Raw genomic sequence first — 11,870 nt, forward strand, 5'->3', positions numbered from 1 at the left:
CTGTTACTAATTTATATTCAGAGTGAGAGCAGCGGGCTTTGGCTTGCACGTCAGGAAGCCGTGTGAATGCAAATCAGCAGTTACATAATAGTATGTAACAGAACACTGGCTGCTCTGTACAGCTCCCAAAGCAGGTATATAACACAGGACACACTGTGATATAGTGAACACATAAACTCTGGCATGCATACATTACACGTGTATGAACCTGTCATTTTAAAACCATCTGGTTTTAAAACTCTTTATTCACTAAAGCTACTGTTATGTTCACATGCATACAAATGGGCTGCCATTTAATTTGTACTTGAAGGACTATTCCTGATTATTTTGTGTTCGGCCTTCCTTTTGTAAAAACATCAATTTAGGATTTTTACTTAGTCAACACTTTAAAGAATGACTGGTGCTTAAACAGTGCTCACTAGATTTTGGTGAAATTTGGGGCAACACTTGCAATGATCTTTAGGAGTTTAGACCCAATGTTTGTGGTAAAACCCATGGAAAATATTCACTAAATCCCAAAAGCAACATATCCTTCATTTTGGAACATATACTTTTCTTCTAGTTCCACCAACATCTGCAGTATGTCTCCTCTGAAGTGTAGTATTTCATTATGTAAGAGCCCAAGGGCAGATTTAGTGCTGAACTCCTCGCTACCAATGAAATGAAACGTTTTAATGTTAAAGACGCCCAGCCCTTTTACCCAAGTGTCCCCTCATGCCTGAGGAGAAGTGCATGTTCAGCCATGAGCAGAGGAAGGGTCCCCAGTCCTGACAGTTCATTTCTGTAAGCAGCAACAGCTGTAGGAAAATAGCAGACTGACAAAATAATCTGAAGAGGCTGAAAAATGTTTTTTCAGCTCTTGAAAAACTTACACTCATCTTATAAATACACGGCATTAAAAAGGGTACATCAGGACGCAATTAAAAATAATTCTCAGCACGTTCTAAAATTATTTAAGAACAACCTCAGATGATTGATGGTACATGATTTATTACAGTGTTATTATATATTAAAGAGAAATTCAGCAAAATGCTGAAGCAGTGAGTGAAAAACTAATTACAATCCAGCATTCAACCATTCAGTTTACTGCAGTGCTTGGGATCATTAACTGTAGAATACTTTGGTATACAGTGTAGATCATGGTCAGCTCATTAACCGCGAGGAGTCCAGGTCTTGTGTTTATAAAACAAATCCAAATGCACCACCCCCTGTGCTTGACAGATGACTCTTTTTTTTTTTAAATGTCCTGATAAATATAAAGATAAAACCTTAGAACTGAAAGTGGGCTTACTTTTCTTTTTCTTTTAAATGACTGTATCTTTAGAAAACAATTGCAAGCTGTTGCTTTAAAAAAAAAAAAACTTTTTTTTCTTTCATAATAACTTTATTAAAAGCGTAAAATTTGCACACAGAACCCAGGATAGCTCACACTGCTAAGTAGTGCCACATGGGAATGTACAACCTTGAGACTTGATCCACAATCGCCTTCTCACTATCTCAACACAGCTTAAAATCTTCTGAGTTCGTTTTCCTGTGAATCAGTTCATCCCTCCAAACACAGATCGATGATAAACTAGAATTTTTCATTGTTTCAAGTACATGAAGAAATGCCTACTCTTACCACGTGTGGCTAAGTTACTCTGGAAAGTTGATTTGCCTTTCCCCATCATTTGTCAACAAAGTCTGTATGCGGTAAGCTTTTTGAGCTGTGACAATTTATTCCTTCTAATATTTCTAGTAAATACTAGAAGAAATTAAAATATGCCGGATATTATGTAGCCTATGGTCCTTTTTGTATCACGTGCAGGGCGATTGCATCAGCACCAAAACCTGCACAACCACGTTCTTGAATGGGGTTCGGTGCTGCCTTCAAGTCCTGTGGGAAATTCGACCAAAGTTTTGATGCTTGTTCAAAAAGCTAAAGAATAACTCCCAACATCTTACCTTCAATCTCCTTTTCAAATAGTATAACAATAATATCCCTCAGAAACATTTGCTTGTCTTTGATCCCGTTATTAAAAATGTTGTTGTTCTTTATCTATCCCAAAGTGGGTATATTCTTGTGTGCGCAGCAGTTTTATTTGGGTGTAAAACACGCTAAATAAAAGCTCGAGAAAGTTAAGAAAGCGAGGTAATATAGAATATATGAGCTAAGTAAGTAAATTTAAATGGTTTATAATAAAAGGCTAACAAGGTTAACTCATCTTAAGGGAATATTATATATAATTAATAAAGAATGTTTTACAGTTGGTATATTTGGACAAATGCGTATTAATAATTCGTAGTTATTTTTTCAGTTTCATTCTTAAGTATTAGAGGTGTATTTCAGTCAAAGTGGGAGCAGTCTCACTAATTTCCTTTTGTAACAAAAACAGAGGACGGATCCCGGCTCCTCAAGAGGCTGCCTCGTGTGGATTTTTGTCTTAATTCCACACACATCCTTCCTTATGTCGACGCGCTGTATCCTGAACGCAGCACCGATTGCTATGACTACTTGTGTTAACCAGTGCATCAGAGGCACACGCCTGTGGGTGGACCAATCAGAGCCTCCGATGTCATGCTATGCCAGCAGTGACATAGAAGGGTGGGGGTGTGAATCTAAAACCGGTCCCACATCAGGAAACCCGAATAATACCGACAGGACTCACTCTAACACAGAACAACCTGCTGACTCCATCTGAATCACATTCCATCATGTCTGAGTTTATCTCTGGGTGAGTGAACTATTCATACCTTCCTTTTGTATTCGTATTAAAGACTAAAGACATCTGTGTGTGATTAGAACTACTCGTGTAGGCAGACTCTATTTATGATGTATTAATCCCTCAAATACCAAATACTTGCACCTCTAGCATACGTTTTCTGTGTGGAGGCTGGATTAACTTTGTGTAGTCCATCACCGGGTTTCTATTCTGTTGAATGTGTATAGCTGCTTCTGTCGAACATCAATAAGGAAACAAATATCCTCAAACTGCTTAATTACGGTGGTCCTGATTTAAAGAATAAAAAAAATAGATAAATAAATAAACTGCCTGGGGCTTTAACATCTCTCCGCTCCGCTGGCAGTTTTCCTGAGTTCTTCCGCAGTCTTTGAACGCGCAATTACGCGCGGAAGAGCTACAACGTGCCCACCGGCACTGATGGATGGGGCGGAAAAACCCCACACGAGATCCTCCGTGACGTCACTGAACCCGCTGTCCCATTACTGGCACAGGAAGGTGGTTTATTCACAGTGAACACACACTGTAATCTCCTCGTTGCCGTAATGCTTCTTTCATGTCGCAGTTTGTTTCATTTGACCACATGTGGGCCCAATGAGGTGTCCGTGAGTCAGCTACAGCCTGCACCACCATCACATAAAAGTGTGGGCTGGGTTAGTGACGGAGCGCACGTACCACTTTGAAAGAGGAAAAGAATGAAAACATTGGAAACGATTGAACAGAAAGATTAGAACATGATTTTTGTTTGTTTTATTCTGTTTTTAAATGTTGAGCGCGTAAAAAAGAACAGATCTTCACTTTCCCTCGATTTATTATCGGGTTTTTTTATCCTTATATAAAATAAGCATATACTGCCATTATTATAATGCTTTTTTAGTACACATTTCACTGTACTCAGAACTATGTATGTGACAAATAAAGGATCTTGGATCTTGAATCTTGTCCTGCTTAAAACACCTGATCGAAGTAGCATCATTAATAGACCCATTCTACCACCTGGATTTTTCCAACTACCGTGAAGCTTCTTTCTGAACGAAAAAGAAGGTCTTTAAAGGGGCTTTAGGGGGTTCAAAGGGCGGGATTAACTCCTCCAGAGTCTTCAGTTATTCTTGTGGTAATTACACTGTGGTGATTTTAATTACAATAGCTCCACTTGGGTGGGTGAGTGGGGGAAGGGTTGGGATGTTTTGTACCACTAATGAAATGATTTAAAACACATGTGATTTTTAAAACTACATGTGATATTTCCATTGGTGATAGGCATCCACTCTACAAATCAGTGCCTTACCATATGTGGTTAAGGCCTCTGCATCTACTGCATAGGATGAGGGAGGTGGCCAGAGGGCAAGCATGCAGTGAAGCTAATTTGGCAATACGTGGTGTGTAACAAGCAGAATAAACAAGTTCTCTGATGCTATCTTGCTGAGCCCCTTTTTATGCTAATATTCAGCTTTAATAAGACACTTCCCCAGTCTTTGTTAATGGCTTATATATCGGATGAGCCTGTTAACAGCTCACTTTGATCCGGTTAAAGAGAAAGTGTTTGTAGAAAAGAGCACAGACAGGTTAAACAATATTTAGTTTGCTTTTGATTAAACTATTTGCTTTTGGGGTTGTTTTTAAGGTTTTATGTTATCTCATTGGTTCTATTTCATGTGGAACAACCTAGTGGCTGTAATCAAGTGGCTTTACAACATTTTATTATTTATATAGTTTAAAAAAACGTAGCCATCCTCAGGAAATTAACAGGGTTATAAGTAAAGTTAAAGAGCCGTGCTGGTGGTGATCAGAGCACAGAAGGCAGAAAACCGTCAGTGTTGATGTGAGAATTGACTCCTCAAATGTACAGACAAACAAAACTGAACAATAAAAGGTGCATCGATGTTTGGTTGAGAAACATTTCATTCTGTTTACATCACACAGGCATTTCACTCAACCACCTGACCGTGACACACTGTATGTTTGCACAATAACAGGATATTAAGTGTGTTTGTACATGTCTGTTCAAGACATTCATTTCAGCTCAGGAACTGTACAGGATACTCCTCCTTACAAATTGCATCGGCTGAAATGGCAAATCACTGTTATTTCCTGGTAAAGGAATGCTGTATGCAGTATGAATTTGTGTGTAAGAAGACTAAAGCCTCTATGTCAGACCTTTGAGATAAATACTATAAATAAAAACTGACTTTGTTTGTGTGTCCTCACATGTTAGGCCACGTTCTGCTTTGAAACACTGCATAACTTCATGTTTTCATATATGTTTCTCTTGCTTTCCAGCGTCAGCTATGAAGAATGCAAGACCACAGCTGATTGGCTGCTGTCGAACACACAGGTGCGGCCGATTGTGGGAATCGTGTGCGGTTCAGGCCTGGGAGGTCTGGCTGAAATGATCAAGGACCCGCAGATTTTCAAATACAGCGATATTCCCAATTTCCCCCGGAGTACAGGTATCCACAACCTCCAGCAGTTTGGGAAACACAACTGTTTGTTTGTTTGTTTGTTTGTTTGTTTGTTTGTTTGTTTGTTTGTTTGTTTGTGTGTGTGTGTGTGTGTGTGTGTGTGCGCGCGCACGCGCATGCTTGTGACCTTGATTCGACACAGTCCCACGGCACTTTATGAAACAGTCTTAAGATTTAATCTGCTGATTTTTTTATTCTTGGACATGAATTGTCATTACACTGCTCTTAAAAAGGGTGAGTTGAACCATATAAACTGTTCAGTTAGAATTAGGAAGTACAAATACTGTCTTAGGTGTAGAAAAAGATCATGTTTTGGGTTAAAATATAATAGTTGCCACTTTTCCTACTTTTAGAGCTTCATCTTCTTCATTGTCAAATCCAGCTTTTCAACTGTGCTGACTCATGACTACTTCACACTTTGCCATAAGATTGGGCTGTGTTGTGAATTGCACTGGGGTCTAACAGTGTGTGTTTGTGTGTGTTGCAGTGCATGGTCATGCTGGCCGGCTCGTGTTTGGAACACTAAAAGGGAAGCCATGTGTATGCATGCAGGGCAGGTTCCACCTGTACGAGGGCTACCCCATCCAGAAGGTGAGTAGAGACAAAAAGCTAACACAGGCAATAAAAGCTTGTCGTTTTTTTGCTATCAGAGTCTTCTGGACTAGAGCAGGTTCTTCCATTTAGAGGACATTCCATAGATTCTCACAGGGTCAATAAGTTGTATTCAGTCAGAGGACAAAAGGAAACCTGAGGCAGTGGTGGGGAGAGGAAGTACACAGTCATTTCTGGATGGCTGAACATTGTAAATGTTCTGTATCGATACTATACACCCAATTTTAGCTTTGTGGTTTGTGAGTGTTAGCAGCACATAAGTCCCAGTACTTTAAACCCCTGTAGTCCGTATCATAAAATGCTAAATTAAAGGATTGTATCCCTCAGACAACACAGCAGATGTTTATTCGAATGTATGTTTTACCTAATTGAACAATACAGAAGATTTTAGAGAGATTTACTCATAATATACTTCCAATCATAGAGATACAAAATGTGGATGAATAAAAGCCAAAAAGCTTTTAATAAAAACATTTTAAAAACTCAGCAGGAACTTTTTCCCCTCAGACACTGGTCAGGATTATGCAGGGTTATCCACAGGCTTTTCTGTCCAGTGTTTACAGTGGAATAGTTTATCTAGTAGAAAGTTATTCCCACAAAAAGTGCCAGCTCGGAGCTTTGAAGACACAAACAGCTGCTGAGCATCTCAAATGTAAATCTCAGGTTTCTAAGGCTTCTGGAAGATTACTCACTCCCAGACTTTTGCTGTGGAGCGCATGGAGACTAAACAATGAGAAAATTAGCGTTCTCTCTGACTTGGATGGCTCCTTAAATGTAACGTTGATCTAAGCTTGTTATGTCGACTGCTCTCGGGAGAAGACAACTGTATTCAGGTTATCAGTGTAGGGAATTTCTTTGTGTCTATTGTTACATCAGTGTGTTAATAAATAAAGGTGAATTTCCTAAATCGATAACTGAGAGCAGTTTTCTTCCACACATTTCATGTCTCTTGTGTTATTCAATGTTCGCTTTGCATGAGTTTTGCTTGTTTGTCTTATAACGTTAACACACGTTTTTTTTGTGTGTGTTTTATATTCACTTATTTATACTAGATCACATTGCCCATGCGCGTCTTCAAGCTGATGGGCGTAGAGACGATGATAATGACCAATGCAGCCGGAGGCCTCAACCAGGACTACAAAGTGGGGGACATCATGGTCATCAAGGACCACATCAACATGCCAGGGTTTGCTGGGGTCAACCCGCTGTCTGGACCCAATGATGACAGGTAGGTGGAGGTGAGGGAGGGGTAGAAGCAGATATTGAAGATAGCATTTTTTGGTTTGAAGCTTTTCTAGCTAATTTTTTTCTCAGTACATTAAGCATTAAATTTTGCTGTTCCAGTCATTGTTAACATTTCCCTGTAGCTATGAAAGTCGACCAGTCCACTATCAGTCTAAGGGCTTCTGTTGTTATAAATAAAGCAGGCTGAATGTGAACCTGTGTAACAAGAAGCGTTGGAGAAGATTTCCTCTGAATTAAAAACAAACTGTTATGAATGAGCCGTTGTTTCGCTCAGTATAAACATTTAGACAGACCGACCGCTAAAATCATTAACAAGACCTTGGAAAATGCCTCACCCTGGTGCCACCCGATGCTACACTCTCAGCGTACACATGGTTGAATTTTACTCACAGTTAAAGTAGCCCTGGGGCCACAAGAGAGGCACCTTTCGGACTTAAGTTTGTACCAAGGTTAAACCTGAACAAACACATTTACATGAATGTTAGAAAGGATGCGCTGCAGTAACAGAATTTGCTCATTCTGCTACTTATTTTATCATAACTGACTGCTGTCCTCCTAAAGATCGCAAATTTTATGTTTGTAAGCAACTCGTGGTCCCCAAAACATTTGGTTAAATATTTCAAGCGAGGGCTACACCGTCACTGTGCAAACAATTGAGCTGTTCTAAGTTCCCTCCTCCACCATGACAAATGTGCATTGTTGGGCCCTCCTACACAAAACTGTGACTCTTCAGACCTTTAACAATAATAGGCATTTGATTTTTAGGGTCAGCAAGTATGCCTGTTGTTTAGGGTGGCTTCACACTGGAGGCTTTGCATGACACTTATTTAATGCTGGCCACAGAGCCAGGTTGAGACATTAACAACTGCCAAGTGGGGATGTTGTGGTTTATTTAAAATTATGACCAGCTTATGTTGGTCTGTTATAATGAACATAGCACATTCTTATCTCTGTAAGAGATGCTGAAAGATAAGACAATTTGGCTGATGAAAAATATCCTTTGTGAGCTTTTTATCTTCTCATGATCACATTAAAAAACTCTGAGTATCTATTTGTTGGGTAACTTCAGTATTGAGTCATAGCTGTGTAGATTCCTGTCTTTTGTTGTGTAGATTCTTTTGCGTCAACACTCCTGTTCTCCCTTCAGGTTTGGCTTGCGTTTCCCCTGCATGTCTGATGCCTACGATCGCAAGCTCCGGCAGCTGGCGCACGATGTGGCCGCAGACCTGGGCTTTAGTGAATTTGTGCGTGAAGGCGTGTACTGCGTTCTCGGAGGCCCCTCCTTCGAAACCATTGCCGAGTGCCGCATGCTGCACATGCTAGGCGCTGATGCTGTCGGTGAGTTTTAAATGTTGCTCTCTCACACAAAAACACATCGACTTCTGTTTTAATATTCCTACGCGCCTCACATTGTCCCAATCCCGAATCATCACAACTACAAGCAGATATCTTTTTGAATGAATGGAGATCTTATCTGATCCAAAATGGATTTCTTGCTCTAGGATGGATATTAGTTGCTTATTTAGGAGAAGAATTCAGATAATAGGCTTGTTCAGGATGGAGGGTGAAGTAGAGTTCAAAAGTAAAGCAGTCAGTTTACTGGTTGATCGAGGTTCCTACTCTCATCTGTCTCTGCAAACTGTGTGTCGTGGCTGAAAGAATAAAATCACAGATCCATGTTTACCCTGAGAGATAAGGTGAAGAGCTCTGTTACTCATGGGGAGCTCAGGATCGGTGCTTGGGCTTTTAGGAGGCCTGTTGAAAGTCTTATCAGATTAATTTACTTCTTAAAGGAGCTGCTTTAATCGATCAAGCAGTCTCTTTTATAATATGATATGCAGAATAGGCCTTTTTCAGATGTAAGGCAAAGGAAAATTCTTGTTAGGGACTGCAAAACACAAACAAGGCATTTAATGGATAAAATAATAATCAACATATCAGCATACCTCACACAGACGAAATGTGTCATCCCTCTATAGAAAAAGATTGCCCAAATACACTAATATACCCAAAACTACATCCATATGTACAATACTAAATAAAATCTGACAGTTAAATAATTTCATATTTGTTCTTCTAGTTTAAGAATAAGCTTTATGCCATTTAATTAAGGAAGTATATTGAGAACGTCAGTGTTATAACTTACCTTTTCAATTTTTAATGCAGGGATGAGCACAGTACACGAGGTGATCGTCGCCCGCCACGCTGGGATGCGCTGCTTCGCCTTGTCTCTGATCAGCAACCGCGCAGTGATGGACTACGACAGCCACGAGAAGGCCAACCACGAAGAGGTCCTGGAGACGGGCAGGCTGAGGGCCGAGCAGATGGAGAAGCTCGTGTCCACCATTGTGGCTCAGCTGGAGCATAACATCAATAACTGATAGATGACCTGGTGGCCACCGTCACTGCACTTGATCTCTGCATCACAGCTAGAGGATTTCTATCAAAACGCTTAGCTGAAAGCAATTTTTAAAGCACAATGCTTGTAGAATGATGAACTACTTTCTTAGCGAAACTTTTTAGTCTTATGAGCTTGGAAACTAGTCCACATAATAAGCTTTGTTTACATTTACACTGCACAGATACTGTGTTAGGACAAACGTTCTCTTGACTATTTCCTGCTGTAGTATACTGTACTGTGTCCAGCTGCAAAGGGATTCAGTGAAAAAGTATCGTGTTATAAAACCTAAATTATTAACCTATTTATTTCTCATTCTCTTACATTCCCTCACATCAACTATTCGCTAATATGAAAAACAAATGATGTTCACATTTTTTTTTATTTAAGAGGACCAACTCATTCAGCATACGTTCCTGTCAATTTGACTAAAGTGGTAATAATGTTCCTTTTTTTTTTGTAGAGAAAATGTAAATTATAAACTATTTATAGAAAATGTTTTTAAGTAGGTTTTTTGTATTTGTTTTTTTTAATGTATAGACTACATTGAAGAAAGAGACATGGCACAGTTATGAAAGAAAGTAGATTACATTAAAAATGTCTTGCCATTTCCTGTCACTGTGTAAACTAACAGGCCGGCTGTGCGTCAGCCTGTGCTTTTAGTGGTACTTTACTAAGATCTGTAACAACTATAGCTCAGCTTTTACAATAAATTACTCTGTTGGAAAACTAAAGTGGTTTTTGTGTGCTGCGTTTGAAACTGTGGGGCTGAATGTTTCTGTGATCAATCACAGGATGTCTCTCTCCAGTCATCTTGAAATGATTTAAATCAATCTTCATTTTCATGCTAAAGCATTAAGAGACTCAAAATTAAAGTAATGTTCTTTTGTTATTCGTGTGCAAACATTTCCTGACTGTTCTCACCTTTTTATTTGTGAAGTTAGTGTCTTTCATTCAAGTATTTTTGTACCCCTTTGGTTTATTTATTACCTTGTAAACGTGCCACTAAAGCAAAGACAATCTGATCAGCTTAATTTAAATAACTCCAAAATTTTTAATGTTATTTTTAATATTCGGCTTCACCTAAAGGACAAAGAAAAATACTGTTGGACCAAAAAAGGTGAAGAAATCCAAACTGTGTCCACACATAAAGGAGCCTGTTAGAAGAAAACCTTCAATTAAAGCACAACCTGCTAGCTCAGTGTAAGCTTCCCTGAGTAAGAATTTAGTAGGTACTCAGTTTGTTTCTCATTTTATCTGCAGTCCTTATCCTCCTTTCTTATCACTGACAGCCTCCCCTAACTTTCCCATGCATTTTCTACTCTGCATGCCACCTCTGGTCACTTTCTTACCCAAATATCACCCACTGCCATTTGCTCCCTTCCTCCTCCCATGAAAAGAAAAAAAATTCCATGACGCTCAGGCACTGCTGTTTATAGCCAAACAAGGTTGTGAGAATTTTACAAGCTGTCTGTAATCCAGCATCCAAAAGAGGGCGATCAGGTGTCTGCACAAAATGTGCTGAATAAATACACAGAAACAAAGAATCATCCTGTGGGTGTGAAGGCTAGATTTATGGAAAAGTACGCACATAAACCTTTGTGAGTCCTCAGTGTACTGTGAGTAATTTGCTTGCTGTTCATAAAAATATGTTGAACGCAAAGCGGTTGACATATTTTCACTTCTGGTTCCTCCTTCGAACAAGAAAGTTAAAGGTACTGATCTGCACTATTTGACTTGAACACACTTTATATATAAGCTTTGAATCGCCACAGATAACACGTTCTACAACTTGCAGCTGAGGTAAAAGACAGAAGACAGATTCTGCTGAAATGTGAGTGGAAATATATACAGGATTACTAATAAGGCCATAGGAATAGATCGCACCTCTGATCTCTGAATGTACTCGAAGCAGTCTGGCCATTCTCCTCTGACCTCTGGCCTCAACAAAGCATTTTAACCTAGAGAAGTGAAGTTCACTAGATTTGTTCTCTTTTTCAGACCTATTTTCTGTAAACTCTGTCACCAGTTTAACTTAGATGTTGAAATGCATTGAGTTGCAGTCATGATCAGATATTTACACAAGACAAACAGCTGAACAATAGTCGAAAACGCACACACAAATAAAGTGTCCGCATGTGTGCAAGTTATTAGTTAAGAGACAAAGGTTTAGACATTTCCGCTTCAGCTCTGTGTGTTATTATTTAGAGGGGACACGATTACTGTCATCGCAGCTATAAAACTAAGAACACAGAAGCCCCGCCCACCTACTGTTTAATCCTTGTGAGAGGCATCCAGCTGACAGAAAGTTGGCTCAAAGGTAGGTGAAGTGAGCTAAAACAGGATGTTTTACACAGAGGATAAACTGAGGGGTTGTATTAAAATGGCCCATTATTGGACAAATAAGCCTTTGAAAACTTCCTCCACTTACAT

The 11,870-nt window shown here is 39.4% G+C and overlaps 1 protein-coding gene across 1 annotated transcript; it reads left to right on the top strand.

Moving 5' to 3' along the window:
• Positions 1 to 2,563: 2,563 nt before the first annotated feature.
• pnp5b (purine nucleoside phosphorylase 5b) lies at positions 2,564 to 10,171 on the top strand. The gene is made up of 6 exons (XM_026150569.2): positions 2,564 to 2,714; positions 5,001 to 5,170; positions 5,670 to 5,773; positions 6,847 to 7,022; positions 8,187 to 8,377; positions 9,206 to 10,171. The coding sequence occupies exons 1-6, from the start codon at positions 2,695 to 2,697 to the stop codon at positions 9,418 to 9,420; spliced, it is 876 nt and encodes a 291-aa protein (XP_026006354.1). The 5' UTR covers positions 2,564 to 2,694; the 3' UTR covers positions 9,421 to 10,171.
• The last annotated feature ends 1,699 nt before the right edge of the window (positions 10,172 to 11,870 follow it).

Source organism: Astatotilapia calliptera, chromosome 18 (genome assembly GCF_964374335.1).
Source record: "Astatotilapia calliptera chromosome 18, fAstCal68.1, whole genome shotgun sequence".
NCBI classification, from domain to species: Eukaryota; Metazoa; Chordata; class Actinopteri; order Cichliformes; family Cichlidae; genus Astatotilapia; species Astatotilapia calliptera.

Coding starts and splice junctions, on each gene's coding strand:
- pnp5b (XM_026150569.2), top strand. CDS start 2,695: ATGTCTGAGTTTATCTCTGG. Junction 5,171..5,669: donor CAATTTCCCCCGGAGTACAG/GTATCCACAACC, acceptor TGTGTGTTGCAG/TGCATGGTCATGCTGGCCGG. Junction 8,378..9,205: donor GCTAGGCGCTGATGCTGTCG/GTGAGTTTTAAA, acceptor TTTTTAATGCAG/GGATGAGCACAGTACACGAG.